Source organism: Ascidiella aspersa, chromosome 4 (genome assembly GCF_963924565.1).
Source record: "Ascidiella aspersa chromosome 4, kaAscAspe10.2, whole genome shotgun sequence".
NCBI classification, from domain to species: domain Eukaryota; kingdom Metazoa; phylum Chordata; class Ascidiacea; order Phlebobranchia; family Ascidiidae; genus Ascidiella; species Ascidiella aspersa.
In genome coordinates this window covers 4,625,481-4,648,491 of record NC_139450.1, presented here as the reverse complement: position 1 = coordinate 4,648,491, position 23,011 = coordinate 4,625,481, and the positions used below count along the sequence as shown (strand labels likewise).

Sequence of the window (23,011 nt, the reverse complement as noted above, 5' to 3'; positions counted from 1 at the left end):
CGTAAGCTCTTCACTACTACGTCACCATAAATTTATCACAATTACGTCACCGAAAATACGTCACAATTTTGTCACAAAAAATTCGTCACAATTTTTTGGTATTGTGTTAACGGCACTGCAAATACAGTTTATAGGTATTCTCGGCAGACTAGTTACTGGATTGTTTAATAGCTTTCCAAAGCAGCATAAAGTTGTTGTCAAGTTTGTCTAGGACGAAGTCATTGACGCTAAAAATAACAAAAAACTAGACAAAAAGACGGGAAATCACAGTTACTTGAAAACACCTGCACTCACAACTCAAATTAAAAAAGCGTCGAAATAAATAGAGCACAACAGTAACGAGTTAAGACGCACCAAAATAAGTTAAAAAGTATCTAAATCAGCTGCAGGTTACACTGAACTGAATAAAAAAATCACCGAAATAATAGAAACACCTAAAATAAACCACTTAAAAAGCACCGAAAGAATACGAAACAACCTACGAAGTAGCGAAATCAGAACCAAGTCGAACTGTCACAAATCGACTTTGCAGTCTGCAAGGAGCCAGAAATCCACTTGCGCATTGTCGGTCCATTCCTTTACCATGGAACCACTCGTGTTTACTTAGGGTTCCCAGGCCGATTAGGCCCCCGGGCTCGGCACCGGACCGCGCGCCATTGTACTTGGCGCTTTAGGCATTGTGACGTCACTGAGCATGCGTCGACTCGCCCTTGGACGAAAGCGTGCTTGAGGGCGAAAGTTCAAACTCGAAAGAGAGAAAAACGTCAGCGCCAGTTTCTATTTAAGCCTCAAGGTTTATGTAGGATTTTAGGGAAGTTTTTTTGAAGCGAATATACTTAAACGTTTTATGTGACCGCTTTGAATTAAGAGGATTCCCTTTCTTTGAAAAGGGTTTACTGCAATTTTCGCTTTTATTTTGACAATTTTTTAACGTCTTGCGAAAAATAGGCCTGTTTGGTTTTTAAATAATAGCTTACAACTGAGCTTCTGCCACGTTAAAGCATTTTTTTCTGGCAAGAAAGTAAGTCAGTAAAATGCAGGGAAGAAAAATAGTTAGCAAGCCTAACAAGGCGGCCACACAAAATGTTGTCACTACAGGAATGTAGGAATGTATACTAAGACCACAAACCAACACCTCCAACCTTAATTAGGATGTTTGTTGCAACAAAACATTGCAAAGGAAAACAAAGCTGTATTTCTTAAAACAAAACAGATTGTTTAAGAAACACTGAATAAATTACCTGTTTTGCCTTTTACTACAATTCATCAGATACTTTATAGCAGATTTCAATACAATCAACTAAAACTTATTCTCTAAGATCTTAGTGATACGTGCTGTTTATACTTTTTCGTACAACTTGTTTCGCCAAAAAAAGTGCAAAGGACATCTGTGACGTAGTAATTCAGGCCCCCCCCTTCGGTATGGGCGCACCCCTGGTGAATGCAGGAGTTTGCTACGATAAATATGAGTGTCTGAAGAGATTATTACCGCAAAACAACTCAAGTTTTGTTGGTCTTCAAGGCGTTACCTATAACCTTGAATGGCATTTTAAGACATATTTACAAAACCAAGTACGCCTTACGAAAGCTCAAATTACTTACTTCGTGATTGAATAAAATAAAGAACACTAAGTTGACGTTTTATGCGCAACAGTAATTAAAAAAAACCGGGACAAAAACACCCATAGTGTTTACTATACGTGATAACATTTAACAGCAACAACCTATACTAATATTCGGCCCAAAAGGGAAATAATTTTACGAATTCATTGGCATGGTGGAATACAATTGGGGTTAGTTTCGTATTACCAATAAATGTGATTGCCTGAGGAGATTATTACCGCAAAAAACGTAAGTTTTGTTGGTCTTTAAGGCGTTACCCTTTACACCATTGAATGGCGTTTTAAAACCTATTTACAACAAAATCACGTCTTGTGAAAGTTCAAATTATTTTGTCCGTGGTGAAATTAAAGTTGAGCTCAGTTTATATATGTTTTATTCTTATGTTCGTGCCATACAACACGCAATACCAATTTATAAAAAAACGCAAGTGAAAAAATGGTGTTTGATATACGTGATGATAACTACAACATGTCAGTAATAAGTTAATAACCCAAAATAGAAAATAATTTCACTATTTTTTTGGCATGTTAGAATACAATTGGGGGGATAGTTTCGCATTCACAATTAATAAAAAAAAATATGGTAATGGCGCGGATTTTAGGGGGACAAGGGTCTGACTTTCCATACAACATCTACATTACAGATAAATAATCGATTAAAGCAAAACAAAAAAACGTCTTTATATTTTTAAAGTTGCCGAAACGTTTATTTTTAAAGGTGCGATGAAACGTATACGAGGTCTTTGGGCTGAAAGGATTCTATGAAAATGGGCTAAAATATGTTGAAGTATAATTCAGGACGAATTTTTTTTTTGCATTTACTTATAGTTAAAAAAAAACGCAAAAAATATACTTTTGGGGGAGCCAGGAACCACTTGCCCCCTACCTTGAACCTCCCCACTTAGACTTTTTAATAAACGTGATAACATTCAAAACCCACAAAGAACCTGCAGTTGTGGCTTCCAGCGTCTGCAGACTCCCTTTCCTCAGAAAGCGTAATCTGGAAATAAAGCCACATCCTCGCTGTAACCTTTTCTTTTATAGGCCAGAGGCAAACAATACATGAAGCGTTGAATCGTCTTAACATTTAACGAGGAAATGAAAAACACCTGACTTTGGGAGTTCTCTGGTGAAATGTACATATTTGCGGTCGGGTGTGGTCGGTGGTCAGCCAATACCAGTTCAGCTGCCAATATAATTGCGAATTATGTTCAGCCAATTGTGTTTTTCCTATATAGTCGCTCATATGGTTGTGAATATTTGTTATTGACGCTCGGCATTGCTTAACGCTAATAAATTCGCTGGTGTAATTAAAGTAGGCTATATATTGAGAGACGATTTGGAAAGTTTATGAGGCCTTTCGGTTTCGTAAATCACCTTTAAAAAAACGGTCGTCGCATTTTTCTTTCAACAGGGTTCTTAAACTGGGGTCCATAGGCCCTTTGGGGTAAGTGGATTAGTTTTAGAGGGCCCTTGAAAGCCTAATGTAAAGCTAAGTGTATTGTTGAATATGGATATTTTTTTTTCAAAAAGAAAATATATTAATTGAAAAAATGTGTTTTTCGTGTCTTTGGATGCATTTCAACTCTATTCAAGTTGCACATTTTTTTGCACTGAAAACAGCTAGTTTCTGTTTGTTTTACAATGTTAATTCGTGACGTCTCCGAAGATTTCATGCTGACCACTGATTCAAGCGAAACCAAAACAATTTATAGGTTTCGGCGTCACACACAGTTTGGCGTTTATTTTGTTAAAGTTTTAAGTTGAAGAGGTCTTACTTTTAATACGCAAGCTACTTTACAAAGATGTTATCAATTCGCGCAAAGTCAAAACACGTCTTTCTATAGTTTAAGTTGCTAAAACTTTCATTTTGTAGGAAGCACGTGGACAAAAGCTACCATTAGGCAGAAACGATTTTATTAAAATTGACTAAGAGATACTAGAAACATCATTAGGATACAGGATACATAAATACTGTTTTGGGGGTGACATGGCCGCGTGTGCCCCCCTTCCTGGATCCGCCCCTGGTCCTGAACCATCGGAAGTCTCACCGATTTACTAGCGACGTCGTGTCTCGCAGATTTGTGGCGGCAAGCGCTGTTCGGTGCCTCGTGCAAATGTGACCTTGACCTGGCTTCAAGGTCACGTACAGGAAGCCTGTCTGTCGCGCATCCGGCAAAAAGCGCACGTCGCAAAATCTATTTTTATGACTCCACTTACGCTGTGCTATGGTGCATGGCGTATGTGTAATGTGCGTATGTGGTTCTTTAAAATTCGGAAAATTATTAAAAGCCTATCCGTAAGTATTTAATTTTATTTTTAAGTTTTTTAAACGTTCGAATTGAATAATTACCATACAGATGAAGATAACATTGGTTAATAATTAAAATACAGTTACATTTGGGTGGATAATTTAAATTGTTGACCATTCAAATCAGGGTGTTACAAATAAATGAGAGCCATTGAAGGGGCATGAAAGGCAGGGAAATACTGGTTTACACCAAATGTGTACTTTATTATCCTTATCATGCTTACAGGAAAACTACGCCAACAGTTTTTGAATTTTTAGGTTTAACATCAATTTACACCAAAATAAAATTGACGTTAAACTGCAAATCAGCAAAGGGTTTATTTTGTTTTGTACAATATACAAAAGAATATAATAAAACATATTAATTTGGAAATGACTTGAGTCCGATTCAAGACATTCGCAAAACATATAAAGTCCAAGTCACGCCATTTCCAAAAAATAGCAAGTCAATCAAGTTCCATTACAATAAATTTCTATGACAAGTAAATATCAAGTCACGTCATTGTAATCCAATATAAATGTTAAATTTGCATAATCGGTAAACGCGTGCGCATTGTAAACAAAGAGCAAGTATAAACAATCTTTGGCGCTTGTCTTGAATCCTACCAATTATTAAATCAACGCACAATATTTGGGTTAGGGTGCGAGTTAGCGTTTGGGTGTGTAGGGGTCAAGAACTGTTATATTAATAAATCTGAATACTTGACCCAACCTAACCCAAGACGCTAACCCGCACCCTAACCCAAATAATGTACGTTGTTGTAGGATTCTAGACCAGCGCCAAAGATTGTTGATATATTTAATAATAATAGACGTAAGCAGTCCAACTTAATTAAAATGTGTTTTTTTAAGCACTTAAATTTAAGTCAAGTCATTTGCGTAAATGACTTAAGAGCAAGTCAAGTCATTTGGCCGGAAAGACTTTCGTTAAGACAAGTCACTTGAAAACAGTAACTTAGGTGCACTAAATACAAGACATGTCATAGACTCAACTCAAGTCATTACAACACTAAAAATTAGTTGGAGGTAGAAACCAACCACGGGCAGAGCCGTGTATCGCAGATCAGGCGGCTTGGTGACAGAAACTGTGGTTACTACTTACTAGGCTAATGTGCATAATGAATATGCCAGGTTAGCAGCTTATGTTCATCAATAGCAACGTTGATCTACAGGGTTTCATATTGCTTTTCAATTAGAAAGCGATACAAGGAAGCTATAATCCAGAAACCAGACGGCACGACAAATCGTATTAAAATAGTGACAAATTGTATTAAAATATTATCACGCTTTCGCACAACCGTGCTTCATCAGGTTAGTTTAGAAAGAATCAAAATTAATCTATTGTAGTGGTCGACAAACGTTTCCCAAATTACTCTTTTATGAGCGATTAAAGGCTCATTATGTGAAACCACTACAACAAACAGGGGCTGTTCCAGGATTTTCATTTTGTGGTATGGAAGTGTTTAGAATGACGTCAAAAACCTATGTCATATCGTGACGTCACAAACAAGTAATTTTAACAACACCTGTTATTTTCGAGCAAACTCGTGTGGAAAAATTCACCTGAAATCTAGTCTAATCACGCATAGCGCGAAAAAATAAAACTGATTCGAAATATTAAAACAGCCGGTGTATCGCCTGGTGGACCTGCAATGCAAAATCAACCAAAATAAAAACTTTTCGCAACACCCACTATTAAAATACATGATAAAAAACAGTGGTCCACTAGAAATGCCAAAAGGCCCACATTTGTGCGCAGCTCAAAGTTTGACGACTGATCTATTTCGTCCTTCTATGGCTAAAATAAGGTATATTCTTTAGTGTACCAATAAATAAAATAATTTAGAGTAGGTTTAGTTTGAAAGGCAACTATAGTTCATCAAAAGAAGTAGTAGCAGTGACCTTTGGCCTAATGCGCATTTACAAAATATGTTTGAAATATTACGCCTCAAACAAAAACACTCATAAGAGCTTCGAACAATATCAAGAACCTTTCTCGTTTTGCAAAGGGCTCCAGGGATTAGTCACAACCGCCAGTTACGTAACCCACCCGACATGGCTTATGAATAACTTATTAGCGACCTTTAAGTCGTTTGCGTTTGTTCGAAGCCGTGACCTTTACAAGCTTGCAATTTTGGCTGATTGACATAATGAAATTCATCGTTCGACCAACAACGAATGACATCTGGCTGTTCTGCTCGATAACGCTACTTAGCGGTTATTTAAATTTCGAATGTAAACGTGTAAAATTAAGATGGTCAAAGGTATTGAATAGAATTACTCAGATATATGCATTTTTTGTAACCGCTTTGGGAATAACTGAAGTCCGAGGCTGAGTTTTTAAGTAGTTTTAGGTGATCTGGCAAAGTGTATATCATATTTTGTGAGTTTAGAAGCCCCACGCAAAACGTAAAATGTTTAGATCTAATGAAAACTAAATAATAAAAGAATGATGTTCTCATACCAATTTAAATTGATACTATTGGTAATGAATTTCTGTTTAAAAATCACTGGTGTACAGATTTCAAAGTCCTTTTTAGAGACATGCCATATGTTATCAATAACGTAAGTTGGTTTAAAAAAAAAAATTGCCGCCAGGTTGCGGAAAAGAGCGTTTCGTATTGTGGTCATTTGGCGGGAAATTCCACATAGATAGTAAATTCATAAAGAGCATACGAAAAGTTGATTTACGGCATTTTAACACGTTTGATAAACATCTATTTATTTGTGTTAGACTAATTTCGGTTATACAGTTCTTAGTAGAATAGATAAATTTATTAGGGAAGAAACATTTGTTTGATTTTGATTAAATTAGAATGCGTATGACATGTATTGTCTTACTTTTAAAGGCTTGATCTACAATAGTCAGTCTGCATTCTGTGGCAGGTGCACACTGTTTTTTACATATATTTGTGTGCATTCCTGAAATTAGTAAATTGCACATCTCAATTTCGAAAATAGTTGAGTTGTGGTAGGATTCCGAACCTCAGATTTGCGTAAAACATTGATTGCACACACCTGAAAATTTCATTGACAGCACACTACTAGAAAACATTGCACTCCCAAAATATCGGCGTAAGTGCCATGAAATGCCAAATAACGTAAATGATGTATTTTAAAAACGCTAAAGCAATATGTATAAATCAATTTTGTGAGAAACAAATAAGTATTTTTTTTAAAACCTTTATAAACGCTTAAACAACCTTTTAAAAAATGATTAATTGTAGCATAATTTTCTTGTAAAATAAAATTTCGATTCAACTGATTGGCATTAAAAACTACAAAGCCATCTCAATTCCTTTACCAAAAATGATACACATGCTTCCAAAACTAAGAATGATTTTTTCCGCTGTCCTCTGACTTTAAATATTGCTGTGGCTTAACTTATGGGCGCTCCTTCACTTTTGAACGTGGAAAGTTATGCAAAAAACAAAACAAAAAAGTACAGCATACCACTACGCACATTATTTGGGTTAGTGTGCGGGTTAGCGTTATATTTAGGGTGGGTTATTAAACAACCTAACCCAAATAATGTGCGTTGTGGTATGCAGTATTTGTAGACCCCTTTTTTGGTTAATTTCGAAGTGCATAACTGAAGGGGCACCAAATTTGTAACTGCTTTTTTTAAATTAAAATTTTATATTTTTATAACGCTATATAATTATAATTATCAATTTGATTTTAGAGGGCAGAGCTTTAGCATTAAAAAGTTATTGTGGCTCTTAAAAAAAGTTGTTGAGACCCTAGTGGTTTAGTTGACGCTGTTCGACAATGCTTTCGGCCGTCCCCTTTGTTGAAGGATGGAACTTTGTCCAAACCTTGGGAGAGGGTACTTATGGCGAAGTAAAACTGGCCGTAAACGCGCAGATGAATGAGGCAGTTGCCGTCAAGATTATTGAACTAAAGAAGGCCAAGAACTCGTATGATTTGGTAATTTTGTCATTTAAAAATTATGTAAAAAAATTGTTTAATATATATCAACTTCGTATAATGTTTATGTCTAGTTTTTGTTACATGGTCTAAATAACCCAACAAAAATTGGGACACTATTTGAAAAGAGTTGTTATAATTTTACGAAAACTAAAAAAATTGTTAATTTGACAGAAAAATTCAGGAATTGTTTAAAACATATATTTTGATTAAATGCAAACATTTATTTATAAGGAAAGAACTTGTTATCAAATTACATATTTTGTTTAACTAATAATATATTTTTTTAAGTTTTTAAAGTGTAGGCAATCAATTTTTTCACAACTCTTTTAGATCAAGAAAGAAGTGGCGATTCACAAAATGTTGCATCACGAGAATGTGGTCAAGTTCTTCGGAACTCGCAAGGAAGCCGACCACCAATACATCTTTTTGGCTTACGCAAGCGGGGGCGAATTGTTCGACCGGATCGAACCTGACGTTGGAATGCCACAACATTTGGCCCAAAATTTTTTCCGACAGTTAATCGAAGGTGAGATATAACGGAAAACTCAAGTCGACCTCAATGAGTTTTTGTACTAATATTTCATGTTTAGGCAAGAATTAACCAGTAATAAAAATAATGTTCATTTTTTTAAACCATGAACCACGGTATAATAATTAATGAATGTTGCCTTAAACCGTTTGCAAATTTAATAATTTGTTGTACGTTGTATTTAAAACAATCCTTTTTTTAAATACTACATACTTAAATAGTTTGAAACAAAATAAAACATCTTTGTAATCATAAGAACTGGAAATCTTGAAAACTTCTATTAATACTTTTTTTGGTTTAGTTACTAAGCTACTCACATACCGAAAACTTGTTTGATGAAATGTCAGTCTTTTCATAAAAGGCGAGGACTAATGACTTATTTAGGTAGTTTATTAAAGCAACTCCATGTTCTTATGAATCAAAGTTTGTACCAGTTGTGACTTTTTAAAATTGTTGATCGTAGTTACAAATATACATTTATATGCATATAAAGGTTTGTGTATAAAGTGATTTTTCTTCAACACAAATTACTTTAGGCGTGGACTATCTGCATTCACTTGGAATCACACACCGCGACATAAAGCCTGAAAACTTACTTCTCGACAAAAATGACGTTCTAAAAATTGTCGATTTTGGGTTCGCCACCATATTTAGACACAAAGGTAAAAATGATTGTATTTATTTGTGTAAATTAGTACCAAGGTATTTTCAGTCTATAAAGGTTGGAGAGTAATCTAACTGATTTCTATTCTATGTAAAATACTGTAAAAGGATAAAACTCATTACTGTAATAGATCTTTGAAAGACTCATAGTAGAATTTCAGGTTCAGTATATTTCTGTTATTTTATTTGAATAAGGGAGTGAACGAAAGATTAACAAGTTCTGTGGGACTCCCCCTTATGTGGCACCAGAAGTACTGCAACGACAGCCGTATAAAGCGGAACCGTCTGATATTTGGTCGTGTGCTATTGTTCTGGTCGCCATGCTAGCAGGTTGATTGTTCATTTATAACAATACTTTGTAATGTTTTTTTTTCAATTATTTTTTGTTTTTTTAAATCAATATAATGTTTCCATTTTCACTTGCCAGGCATACTTGAGTGTCTAGTTTTTTTTGGTGTCTAGATAAGCTCCTTGCTGTATCATGTCAACCCCACGCTTGTTAAAAAACCTATGTGTACTGGTCATTAATTTCCCTCTATTGCATTATTTGTGCACCAAGTAAAAAACAAGTTGTCATGATTGATTGATTTTTAGCTTTGTCTCAAGGTTATTTTACTAAGCAAATCCATTTAAACGATAAAAGACATGGTCACACTGAGTGTGTTTTATCTGATTTTTCTGTTTATATTTTACAAATTAAAACAAAAAACCGAATGTCTGTTTAGGAGGGTTTTCTTAGTAAATAAATTTTAGTAAATACCCTCATTTTTCTAATTTTAAATAGAGTAATCAGGCGACACTATATAAAGACAAAATGTATTAAAATCTTGACAAGCTCTCCCAAACCGTGCTTTATCAGGTCTTAGTAGAAATAATTTTGAATTTTGATATCTACTTTTACCTGATGCAGCACGGTTGTGAGAAAGCTTTTCGAGAATTCAATACAATTTGTGTTGATATAGTGATATGGTGCCACCTGAGTACCTTATTTAGTAAATCAAGGATAATTTTAATAACTGCTATGAGATTATTATTATTATGTTTAAAATGTTGGAAACCATTTTTTTTGAAATGGTATTTCCAAGTCAAGTTGTTGGCAAAACAGAATGTCTCGTGTGTTCAGGCCTAAGTTAGATTTTATAGTCAAATCCTAGTTTTTGTAAATAATTGGTCTATTAAGAAATCCTTACCTGATTTATATGCTGATTGTTATTTAAAAATTGAGTAAAATTTATGTATTTTTATGTAAACACTCTGTCACTCTGTCTGTATGTTCAGGGGAGCTTCCATGGGATGAACCTTGCATGACTTGCAGTGAATATTGCTCCTGGTTGGATCACAAGATCCAGTATTCGCCCTGGAAGAAGATTGGCACGCTTGCTCTTGGTTTGCTGCGGAAAATACTAGATGAAAAGCCGGAAAAAAGAAGCACAATCAAGTTGATTCGACAAGATCGGTAAAATCACATGTGCTTTTTTTTTGTATTATATCGGCCTTTATAAAACTTTCTTCTTTAAGACGAAGTAAGAGAATTTCACCAGTTTTAATTGCAGTACCAGCCGATTAGTTCACATTGTGTTTGTTTTCTTTTTTCTGACTATTTAATTTACTTCTGTAATTCAAAATATTTCTGTAAAACTCCTAGGTGTACACCAGGACTCGCCAAATTACAGCCCGCGGGCCGATCCTGCCACAGAGCGATATATTCCCGTAATAAAGATAAAGTACCGTGGAAATGTTTTTTGGATACAATTCTAAACTAAATTTTTATGAAATTTTAAACTGAACAACAATTTAAAAAAGCCGCACAACAGTTTTCGTAATAGAGTTATTTATATTTCCTTTGATTAACGTTAAATCAAGTTAAAACGTAAAATGTTATATCCGGCCTGCAATCTTAAGCATTGGTCTAGAATCCTACCACGTTTTTAAAGGTAACGAAATAAGTTGTCAAAATTGAAATTGCACGGAAGAAAAAAATTTGGAGAATAAATATTATAATATTATATACTTGACCCACCCAAACGCTTAATCGGACCCTAACCCAAATAATGTTGGCAATATAACCCCCGAACGAAAATGTGGTAAGATTCGAGACCAGCGCCCTTAATCCTTACAGTCATCTGGCCCTCTATGATAAAACTTTGGACTATACTAAAAACAATATTTTGGGTTTAAACCTTTTAGGGTCGTTTCATATTTCCCCTATGCTAAACAAAAACACTTTTTGGTATTTCAGATAAAACAACTCTTTGGTCGTGATTTAAAGCGGTCAATTTTTGTAAACCACATTTTTAGCGACCGCTTTCATTTTATTTTTTCAGTTGGTTTAAGCTTCAGCTTCGCCAGAAACGCCGCCTATCTTCACCCATTGGTTCCCCACTCACAAAACGTGTGATGGCTAACGGACATATGACCAGCATATCGGACGAGGTATGGCGATATTTAACGCACAATTTTGTTCTGATTAATATTATTGTCTTTTATTTTAAATTAGCGAATCAGTCGCGGCAATTCATACGCATACACCGTTTACGTGTGTAGTTATCTTCATTTCGCATGAGATAGCATTGTGATCTTACTCTAAATTTAAACTGACGAAGCACGGCTGTACGAAATCAACAGTCAACAGTGAAATACAAATTTGCCAAACAGTGCTTACATGTTTTCAGTTTTAATCCAAACAAATACGGCTATTAACCAAGATTGGTTTCGTAAAAAAAATCAGAGCTAAACATTTTTGGCAACATTTTTTTTTGATAATTGAAGCAGTAAAAACTGGCATTACATTACTCATTTTAAAAAATAACTCAGTTGTGCAGTTTGCGTTCTTTTTACAATAGTAATTGAAAGGCCCTTTCCATTACAGTGGCTAAGTCGTTACCACTTATTACTTTTAGACCTCGTTGTCCCAACCGGAGCCCGGCGTTTCTTTCAACCCTTCAGCTGTCTGCGAGGATTCGGTTTCAAACCTCCTGCACGTCACACTATCTCAAGTAAGTGGCGTGCGTTTAAACCAGTGGTTATCAACCGGGGTGCCGCGGCACTCTGGGGTGCCATTTTTAACACTCAAGGGTGCCAAGAGATATTCCAAATTCTTTAGGATTCCAATTTTTGCTCTATTGGTAAGCTTCTTGATACAAATTTTTTGTCCGATAAAAGTGCCAACATTAAAAAGTTTTTTTCAACCTTTTTGCACAATTATTGTGCTTTTTCAATCTCGTTTATTGTAATGTTACAGCTAAACACTGAGCAAAAATACGAGCAAGGGTGCCGCGAACTATATATAATTCCTGCAGGGTACCGTAAGACAAAAAAGGCTGCGAACCACTGGTTTAAACTGTATAGGCTTGAATCTCGAATAGGCACACTATGCAATATGCACTTCTGTAATGTAGCTTGAAAATAATTTTTTTTGTAGCCAAAACAAGCAGACAACAACTTTAGGCCCCTAAAACAAAAGCAAATAACGGACAACATGCTTACACATTTTATACAGTCTAAAAATTACCTAATTATTTGTATAAACCATGTTTTTTGTTTTTTCGCAGCCGATGCAGGCCGACAACATGCTTTTGAGCTCTCAATGGCTTGGAACGCCTGCCGGGTCGCAGAGCGCCCTCCAGCGGTTAGTGAAGAGGATGACTCGCTTCTGGAGCAACAAGAGTTCGAGCGAAACTGCTGCGAGGATTTGTCAAGTTTGCAGGAAGCTAGAGTGAGTCGCTTTTCCTGTATTTTGCCCTGTTTGTAATTTCCCTAACTTTAAAACGGCGAGACGGTTTGCGATAGATTTTTTTTTAAATGGGGGGATTTTTGGTTTGGTTTTATAAAGTCGTTTTTATTCTATTTTCCGCATTTCTTCTGACTTCAAATAACTATAGTATTGTAATAACAAATCTCCAAATTCAAATCTGTAAAGACCAAACCGCCTCGGGTAAGGGCACAATCCCCTACGAGTCCGCAAGGCGTGGTTTAAAACTTAATCGACCAAAAGCTCCTCAAAAGGTTAGTGGGCTAAAACTTACTTCAGCGTTGATCGGCTAAAGCAGTGGTTCTCAACCGCCGGTCCGCGGACCGATGCCGGTCCGCGTCAACTTTCCTGCCGGTCCGCCAAATATATTACAATCTTAAATCTCAACTACAAAATGCAAGATGCTGAAGGCTTGTCCATCAAATTTAAAACTTCGCCAGCTTCGTAATTTGCAACATTGTGACGTAACATAGAGTTAATGGTTTACTTTGGACTTTATCGTACGACACAATGCAAGTGTTGTGCCCAACTGTTTAAAAGTAGGCTACAGCTCGTTTAAGATAAGTCTTAAATTTTAGGACCAGTTGTATGTGAAAAACTTTAATAGAACCACGTATAACACGTATGATATCAAAGAGACAGCAGCAAATTGCTCATTGAATTTAAGTTTCCATTCTTTGCTTTTAAGTTGCATACTTTTGTCATATTTGCATTTTTGGTTGATTTTGATTTTTGAAGGTCCACCGGTCCGCAAGATTTGTTTTGAAATTTTACCGGTCCGTAAGATAAAAAAAGGTTGAGAACCACTGGGCTAAAGGGGATTTTTTTATGTTCTTCGTCAAACTTAAAGTTGCAAAAACTGTTTTTTTTTTGTTGTATATTATTTTTAGTAGTCTATAGGCTTTGCTTTTCTTTATACATAAGAATGTTGTTTTAACCCTTGCGTGAACGAAAATCGGAAAAATGTAACTATTTCTCCAGTTCAGGATCCCCCAACTTTTTTCCTAAAGGCCCGGATAACAGTAAAAATTGACGATGGCGAAGCTAAAATTTTTGTGTAATGGTACAAGGTAGTTTTCCTTGTGTACCAATTATTATTTTGTTTATCCTATTTATTATTTTTATTACGCCCTTAGGGACAATGTCAATCACCTTACCTGAAAAATGCTTTTCTACAAAAGGAATTTTATTTTGTCTTAGTGTAATCTCATTTTCGTTGTACAAAATTTAATATATTTCGTTCTAACTACACTGTCATTCACCCTACCCAGAAATTATATTGTTTATCCAACATCTATTCAAAAGTCATCAGAAACTATATTTATTTTTAACACTATTTTTATTTGGTCCCTAGATACACGGTGAAGCAAGTGACCAGCGGTGAGCTGACAGTGACCACGACCGACCGGCGACTTCGTAAGCTCGCATTCAAGGTCTTCGTGTACCCGGGTCTGGCCGAGCTGGCCCAGGGTTCCGAGGGGGGTCAGGTGAACCAGGGGGCGTCCCTACAGACCCTGGTCAACGTCCGCCTTTCGAAAGGAGACGGACTCGAGTTCAAACGGCGTTACGAGGGTCTGGTCAGTCGCCTTGATTTCGTCATCAAAAGTCCTCTGCTTTGAGCTGTGTGACGTCATAGTTAGGGGGTTGCGACCCCTTTGCTTGACTCTATCGCGAACTCCGAGTTTCTAGCCGCATAAATACTTTGTTTTTTGCTAAAACAGTGGTTCTTAACCTTTCACAAGTGGTGCCTTTGTCATGAGCTCTCAACACTTTGCGGCCCCTTTAGTTCATGTTTACGTCACACGTCATGTTACGTCACAGTCGAGGTCTCATGGTCTAAATCAGGGGTGTGCTACCGGTGGCCCACCTAACAAAAAATGTGGCCTGCGTTATTTAGTTTTCGGCTTTCGGCACGAATTCTCTAAAGAGTATTTTTTGGCCTATTTAAATAAAACGTGCTATTCGCACATTCGACTTTTCAAGCTTCTTTTGTAAATCTACCGGTAACATCGGTGTTTTTGTTCAATATGTTGTCGCTCACTGGTTCGGTAAATGGCCTCGCAACTTCTGTGGCTTTAAAATTGGCGTTTGCTTAACTTAGCCAACACCTGGAGAATGGATTTAGGTTGCTTGCTTTTTAGTTAAGTTCAGAATTCGCCCAACTTTTTCACAACCGAAGCTAAAATTTCTGTGTACAACTTTATTAACTTATTATCGTTGGAAATACGAATAAGCTGAAATCTAGTGGACGATGCATGAAAAAAACAGCCTTATCCGCATACGCATAGATAAAACATAAATATAAAAGGATGCACACCCCTTTTGGTGGTTTGTTTATCAAAATAAACTTTGGCAAACTATGTGTAATGTAGCTTGGAAATTTATACTAATAAACCATCATCATGTTAATTTAATATATTTAATAAATGAACTTGCATTAACGTGCTTTTACTACACAGTTAATGCGTTTTTGCGGAATACAACATTATCGGGCGATTTCAATCATAAAAACATTTGCTCTATCGATTTTTGCTTTTTTACATACTTTACACATTTTCATCGCCCAAAATTATGAAAATTTGTTGTTAAACATAGATACTTAAGGGTTTTACACTGAAATTTAAAGCTAAGTTCTGTTAACGTTTCGCTACGTTGAGTTTAAAAATATGCGGAATAAACTGAAGTTACAATACGTGTTTTGCGCCGATTTACGTCTCATTTTTTTGCCTTATATATTTGTTCTAGCTATTTTTCTAGGTTACTTTTAAAATTGTCCACGAAAACTCCCAAAGCCGCCCAAACGTAAGCGAACTTTTTGCAATCCAAGTACATCACATCGCTTTAACTCGCTTTCTACATTTTCTGCCAAGTTATTTTTTGCGCTGCTGGTATTTCCGCATGGTGGCGCAATGGCCTCTACCGTCCGTAATATTTCTCGCGTCCTAGCTTAAATTATTCTGTGCTTCCTTGTTGACAATTATGTTTGAAATTCAGAAACCGAAAAGGCCGCCAATTCCAACTGTTTATTTAGTGTTAATATGGTATTGTGTGTGTATCACGTCGATTAACCCTGCCAACGCGATTGCATTTCGTTCCATTTCTCTGTTGTTTTATTGTACTCTTTCCCCCTTTTCCCTATTACTGGACGTTTTGATGCTACTCATGCATTTTTTTCATAAAGCTGAACAATCAAAATGTTGCTCCTTTCGTACTATTTGGCGTATTTAATTTATTTCGCTTAAAATGGTATTTTAATGTAAAATCTAACAAACGATAGCATTTTAGTTTGAAACCAGGCATGTTAGATAAACATCGAACGTGTCAAAAATGGGACTGAAGTTATATCAAAAATGGCTTGTTTGCAACACTGCGTCACATTCCGCAATTTTTGAGAAAACCTTGTCCAGACCCAATCTCAATAAATCTAACCATATAAACTACTGCAGGTGGCGACCCAACCAAATCAAACGCCGACCGAAGTTTGGGTCGCGACCCATAGGTTGAGAAACTCTGCTTTAATATATGTATTCGGCCAAGATTTGCCGGCAACCGCACTATTTTTCATCTTAATTAATCAAATCAATTTGCTAAAAAATAGCTAAATCACCAATCCAAAGTAACTAAATTCCTTAAAGATACAAAGTGTGTTGAGGAGTAGCCTAGCGGCTTTCAACAACATGCTACTTCCATCTTGATTTTACGGTGGCAAATATATATTTCTCGTCTACAAAACCATATGTTCAAAACGTAACTTTTCTGTAATTCAGGGGTTCCTAAACTCGGGTTCGTGAACTAGTTTTAGGGGGTCCGTAAAGGATAAATTAAAATATTAGTGTATATTCAAGAAGTAATCAATTTTTCTAAGAAAATAGTTTAAGCAAAAATAAAACGTTTTTGCACTAAATGTATTTAGACTCCATTTTGTAGACCGAAAACTGCAGATTTCTAAAGTCTATTTGTACTGTGACGTCATTTTTGAAATTGTTATTGTTTACTGTGGTCCAGGCAAAGCAAAAATAAATTCTAGGGGTCAGCGGTGAAAAAAGTTCTCCTGCAGTGTAATTGAACGGTTTGAATTTACTACACTAGTCCTTGAACAGCGAGAAACCGGCGTACGTCACAGGCAACGCGTATTCGCGTACCTTACTGGCCGGGTACCGTCCGGTGCTTCCCCGCCCAACGTTCCTGCCGAAACAGCGCCCGGAACCACAGGCCCCCCTCTTGCCGTAAATCTCCACCTTGTCTCCCCTCCTTAATGCCAGGTCCCCCTCAATGCGCGTGTAAGGCCTGTGATGGGATATGGCTTCCTGGTAACGGCGGTTTGCGAAGTAAAAGTAGTCGAAGTCGAGAGAATCGGCCTTTACGTCACTCCTGTCCGATTTGGAAAGCATCAGCTCAAAGGCGAGGCGACCAACCTGTGAAAGCAATGGTAAAAATGCAACTTTTGTAGAAATTGTGCCGTGAATTTGTGACGTTACGTTATGGCGTAACCGTGCGACTTCCTGACTGAAAAATGTTTCATTCTCCCCCAAGACACAACATTGAATTTGCAGTACGTATAAGGCACCTAGCCTGCATAAATGTTGCGTTATATTTAAACACAAAAAATAACCATAAAAACTTTTCTTATGTCAACTTCAGTAGGCCTAGTTAGGTATAGGCGTTTTGCAAAGCAGTAGGCCTAGTTAGGTCAACCCGTTTTTTAATTTTTCTGATCCAACCGCCTATATACGCTTAAGTTATTACATTTTAGGCTAGCATACTTTTTCATGGCTGCAGTTTTCGTGTACACATACACCAGTAGACTATTTTATTATATATATAGCCTGTACTAACAGTAGATTTAACCTATACATTACAGTTTACCAATTATGCTATACCTACAAATCTCTTATCTTACGTTCGAACTGAAAGTGCAAACCAGGTGGTCGCAGTCACTCAGAAGTGCTATTTCTTCCACAATTCCTCTGAAACCTTTGGCTTTTAGCCGATGGTCGCCCAATGCGAAGGCGGTATTGTGCGGTTGCATTATAAACTCATAGGACGGATACCTAAATATACCATTCTTGAGAATTTCGATAAATGTCATTTTAGTTGCGAATTACAATTTCTTGGGGCTTTAAACTACATTTTTAACTACTTACAATTTTCTTTTGTTTGACTTCTGAAAGGAATTCGCATGTGCAATTAAAATTACCCTGCGTTTTTATTAAGTGTCCTGACGCATTTAGAATTAACAAAAACATAGTTTGGCGATGCTCAGTCTAGACCAGGGATGTCCAACCTGCGGCCCGCCTGATGTTTACGTGCGGCCCACCACTTATTGTCACTTTTGGTAGCCATTATTGGAAACAATTGTTTCGACTATCATCAAACGTGTAAAAGGCGCAGTATTTGATGTAGGCCTAATCTTATGTTTTTTCTGAGACTATAATCGAGTCTAATGTCGCATTTCAACATCCATCGACTTTGTGCACCCATCATTGCTAAGCAAGATGTGTGTTTTTCTAAATGTGTATTTTTCCGGACCGTTTTAAGGAAATGTATCAGCCGAAACATGTAAAAACACAAATTTTCGCGCTTTGCCATAATAAAAATAATAAATAAGGTCGAGATTACTTGCATATTCGCGCATAAGTTCACTCAAGAGCGGGTGTTTATAAGTTAAGTTGTTTTATGACTTCACGATATGACGTAACTTATGACGTCACCCCTTTAATTTGAGAGGTTTTGCGGCCCATCGAAATTTTTAAAGTGGCAATGCGGCCCATTCTACTAAAAGGTTGGACATCCCTGGTCTAGACTCTAGAGTCCCACCACTTTTTCGGTTTGTCAAAATTTGAATTGCAAGAAATAAATAAATATAAGAGAATAAACACAATAATAACACTACCACTTAAACCCAAAAGCTAACCTACCAAACCCAAAAGCTAACCAGCTCCGTAATCCAAATAATGTAAGCAATAGAAATAGAAACCCCAGTATAAAAAATACCATAGGATTCTAGACCAGTGCCGTATACTATTCTTTGGAAAACTGATAATAATATAGTATATACCTATAGCCGTGCCGTGTCTTAAAATTGTCGAATTTTTATTGGCCTCTTCCCTAAAATTTTACCAGTTACCTTTCTAGCGCTTGCTTGTAAACGCTCGGCTCATCCGAAACCAGGTAGACCCGTTTTATTATATCCTTGTCGTCAGGGTATCGTCTCTCGTACCACTTGTCCACAAATTTCATGTATTCGCTCAACTCATGGAAATTTGCTTCCTCTAAAAGTTTGTCAGTTCTTCGCACGTGGACGCTGTACAATACTGAAGTTGACTATTTCTAATTGTGCATTATAAACTGCTTTTTTATGAAAAATCAATCTTTTAGTATTTACCGGAAGACTTTGACAGATTAAAACCGAATCAGACAAACAATACGTAGGCAATGCGGGCTAGAAAAACAACTAGCCTGTAGTGAGGTTCGAACTCACGACCTCCGGTCATACCGGGGCCGTCAGTCTACAAACTGAGCTACACAGGTAGCCTACAGGGCGGAGGAAGCCGAGAAACAAACTATACGGCATACGCCAATGCTTTGTGTTCTGTAAGTATATGCATATTCAAGGAGATGTACAGCACCAAACCATCCCATGAAAGTTACATGCACATATGGTGTACTATAATACGTAAGGCGTTATCGTTGATCATAACTCGACTTCAGAAGGGCTAGATCAAAGTTGTTGTACACATACATGTGCATCTTTCATTGACTATCTATCGGGATTCATAGAGAATCTAAAGCAAAGGACAAGTGAAAGAACATACGGCATAAAAAAAATTAAAAAAAGGCAATGTTTTACCTGCCCCTATTTAAGTTTGCTCAAAAAAGTTGTTCAAAACATTTAACTATTTTTCTAAATTAGGTAAAAACTAGGCACTAGGTAGACAATCACTTTGGTAAAAACTATGAAACCTCCAAAAATCTTAATCTAGGCAATTTGTGGCAAGCAAGTAAAACAGGAATTATAGTGCTCCATCAAACTCCTTAACTTCAGCTATAGACAAGACACAACCCACAACGGAATTAAATAATGACTTGACTTAAGTCATTTGAGTGAAGAATGCGTATCTTTTTAAATGCAATATCGACCATTCACTAAAATAAAAACTTGGACTTTAGTTGTTTTTCAGCAACTTTGAACTCCACTACGACACTTACCCCACAATTGGATGTTTGAAGTTCAGTTTTCTCTTCGTTCTCTTTATTTTATCTTTCACTTTAGGCTGCAGTCGAGTAACATAAGCCAAAACCTCGCCAATCCACCAAAAGTTGGGGCGATTGTGCAAACCCTGGATAGCTTCCTTAAGTTCCCGGGGTATTGTGAAGGGAGTAAAGCGCGTAAAAGGCAGAAATGCCCCCCTAATTGTCAACTTAACCACTCGAACATTGCTGGTGATTTCGTGGGTTCCATTTCCTAACAAAATAAAATTTCTTGGTCAACGTTAATTCGTTGACACAATTAAAGTCATTTGCATTAAAATAAATTGTAAAATTATTTAAATTGGTAAACTTATCTTTGCGATATTTTAATTAGAAAACAAGAATTTCGTAAAATAGCAAGTAAACTGTTTAGGCCTACTAGCAGAAATCGGGTAAAACTAAGAATATTTTGCAAAAACTTCTGTAATGAATTCGAAAACACTTAAGTCCAAGTAAAGTCATTTGTCAAAGAGTCAAGTCAAGTGAATAAAAAACTTATAGTTAGGTGCAAAGTTTTTTAATACAGAAATACCAATTTTTTTCCCGTTTCATGCGTCTAGCTGCAGCTCAACCAATTGAGGGTTGCTTTTTATAATTTGCAGAGTGCATAATTTAAATACAATGGAAAATGCAATTAATAGAAAATACCGGTTTAAAAAATTAAACGCAATCTCTGAAAAAAGAAAACAAATTTATTCCAATTTTCCTACAATCATAGTAAAACAAAAAACTACAAATCGCTCAACAACTCCGTCTTTAGCCTACGTCATCACCTTTGATCGTCACCGAGTTGTAGTAATCCCTTTCCGTGACGTCACCACACGTCGCGCTCAGGGGCAGGTAGGTGACATCATAAAGGTGTTTGGGGAACTCCCGTATGGCCACGCTGACCTGAACGGTCCGGTTGGTGCCGAGGCCAAGAAAGAGACAGACCCCGATTTGGTGGATCTGGCACGCGTGGCCACAATCCTGGGCAAGATTGCAAACCAACTTTCGAGCACTGCGGCAGTCTGACGGGTTCTGCAAAGCAGAATAAACAAATGGGTGATTCGTTTTGCTCTGAAACGTTAAGTTAAAACTGTTTTCTTTTTTTAATCCTTGGCAAGGTTGCAAACCAACTTATTTCTGTAAAGTAGGAGAAACTAATGAGCGATTTAAAATGCTATGAAACGTTAAGGTAAAACTGTTTATGCTGTTAACATTTTTCAATCCTGGGCAAGATTACAAACCACTTTTCGAGCACTGCGGCAGTCTTACGGGGTTCTGTGTTAAAGCAACAAATAAACTAATAGGAATATCAAATTCCGTACAGAAGTAGGTAGCAACGTTTCGAATAGGTCTTTATTCATTTTCAACATGGAACATGTAAACGTTCTTTGATATTCAGTTTACGTCTACCTAAAACTTCCAGCCATTATCTTAAGACTTATTCAAAACATGTAAAATGCTATCTACTTCTGTAACCTCCAACCATTATGCTCCAAAACAAATATCCTGTTTTAATCGCTTTAAATGGTTGGCATCAATGTTTTTTGGCTTTACATGATTTATTTGTGGATAATAATTTGCTGTTCCGGTACACCAACTTTCGAGCACTTGTGGGCTTTCAGCAGGGCTCAGGTGTCAATTGAAAATCCCCCCAGTCCGACTCCGACTCTGCATCCTGTATTTTACCCATTTACGTAACTGAATAACGTTGATATTCAGCAATGCCTCCTATATAACTAAGCCGCTCACGAACTCACAATGCGTGGCTTGGAATCATAAAATTTATCCTAATTTTTTTAGGTAAAGATTTTGCTTTCTGTATATTGCGTTTTTGTTATTTTTTATTCCAGTTTTTGCTCGTAATAAAACAATTAATTGTGTAACGATTTATTTTTATGGAAAGAACTTGACTTGAAGCTGACTCCAATTATGACTTGATTGGGTGATGAGTTGGACTGGGACTCGTTATGTGGGATACTCACAAAAATTGAGATACGTTATTTACAAATCACTTTACTGAGACTTAAGTCATTTACCTTGACTGGGGGACTAAGTTAAAAAAATTAAGTACGACTGCCAAATATACTGCAACTTTTCGTATTCGCTTTAATTAAAACAACAGAACCTGCCTGTAATCGACTGATGCTGTTTTGAACCAAGTTGTGAAGTCCCTGCAACTTGCTCAAACTTGGACCACTTCTAATTTTTCCCGAAGTTTGAACTCTGAGCGCGGACCTTAAGACGTTTGGCTCGAAGTTTAACCTTAAGAATCGGTAAAGTGTAGGCATACACAACAAAAGTGTGGCAACACCAACCCATTTATAACGCAGTTTGCCCGGAAGTTTGAAGCTGGTTTTCATTTCTGAAAATCAGAAACCCTTCTCTAATTTGTTTCGAACGAAAATCGGTTTGAAAATCGGAGTGTTAAAATTGTACAGCGATGACTTACTAAAGCAGTGTTAGTTTTAAAAAGCGGAGATTTGGCGACCCAGTTACTTCACTGAACTTTTCGTAAGGTTAAAGTGAACAAAACACAAATAAAAACAATAGCACTAATAAACTCAAATTAATTTAATATGAACCATGTCTTTTTATCTATCTTCCTTAGTTTTTCCAGTTTTGGAGAAATCTACCTGAGAACCAATATAAGTAAACCAAAAGATAAGAACTACTGCAGTCGGCGACCCGCGACCAATCAATCGGTTGAGAAACACTGTACTAAAGCGTATAGAATCCTAGTTTTGCTAAAAGCTAGTCAATGTCCTACCGGTACACAGAGCTACACAGAACAAGTGGATAAATGTAACACCCGAAGTTTTAAACGGAAATGAGACGATTTACAGTTCGCACCAACAATTTGATAGGAAGCGTTATGTGAAAAAACGTAATGTACCTTTCACAGAACACTTATCTTATCCTTGATTTTAACTTAAGTAGAAGTTTACTCATCCAATTTCAATTAG

At 36.6% G+C, this 23,011-nt stretch overlaps 2 protein-coding genes across 2 annotated transcripts; one reads left to right on the top strand and one right to left on the bottom strand.

Moving 5' to 3' along the window:
* Positions 1-7,704: 7,704 nt before the first annotated feature.
* Positions 7,705-14,428, top strand: LOC146146753 (serine/threonine-protein kinase Chk1-like). The gene is made up of 9 exons (XM_083387050.1): positions 7,705-7,863; positions 8,197-8,392; positions 8,932-9,057; positions 9,254-9,388; positions 10,337-10,514; positions 11,383-11,491; positions 11,959-12,054; positions 12,610-12,773; positions 14,164-14,428. Exons 1-9 carry the CDS (start codon positions 7,705-7,707, stop codon positions 14,426-14,428), a joined length of 1,428 nt encoding a protein of 475 aa, XP_083243176.1.
* Positions 14,429-16,894: 2,466 nt separating this feature from the next.
* Positions 16,895-22,408, bottom strand: LOC146146752 (alpha-(1,6)-fucosyltransferase-like). Its single transcript, XM_083387046.1, has 6 exons — positions 22,364-22,408; positions 20,834-21,080; positions 20,019-20,274; positions 18,937-19,113; positions 17,710-17,860; positions 16,895-17,224 (listed from the first exon to the last, which is right to left on the bottom strand). The coding sequence occupies exons 1-6, from the start codon at positions 22,406-22,408 to the stop codon at positions 16,895-16,897; spliced, it is 1,206 nt and encodes a 401-aa protein (XP_083243172.1).
* Between the last annotated feature and the right edge of the window lie 603 nt (positions 22,409-23,011).

Excerpts from the sequence above, each read along its gene's own strand:
- LOC146146753 (XM_083387050.1), top strand. The coding sequence starts at position 7,705 with ATGCTTTCGGCCGTCCCCTTTGTTGAAGGATGGAACTTTGTCCAAACC. Across the intron at positions 8,393-8,931 it reads TTTCCGACAGTTAATCGAAG|GCGTGGACTATCTGCATTCA; the intron begins GTGAGATATAAC and ends AAATTACTTTAG. Across the intron at positions 10,515-11,382 it reads AAGTTGATTCGACAAGATCG|TTGGTTTAAGCTTCAGCTTC; the intron begins GTAAAATCACAT and ends TTATTTTTTCAG.
- LOC146146752 (XM_083387046.1), bottom strand. The coding sequence starts at position 22,408 with ATGAAAACCAGCTTCAAACTTCCGGGCAAACTGCGTTATAAATGG. Across the intron at positions 19,114-20,018 it reads TTCAAACATCCAATTGTGGG|CGTCCACGTGCGAAGAACTG; the intron begins GTAAGTGTCGTA and ends AGTATTGTACAG. Across the intron at positions 17,861-18,936 it reads TACAAGCAAGCGCTAGAAAG|GTATCCGTCCTATGAGTTTA; the intron begins GTAACTGGTAAA and ends TGGTATATTTAG.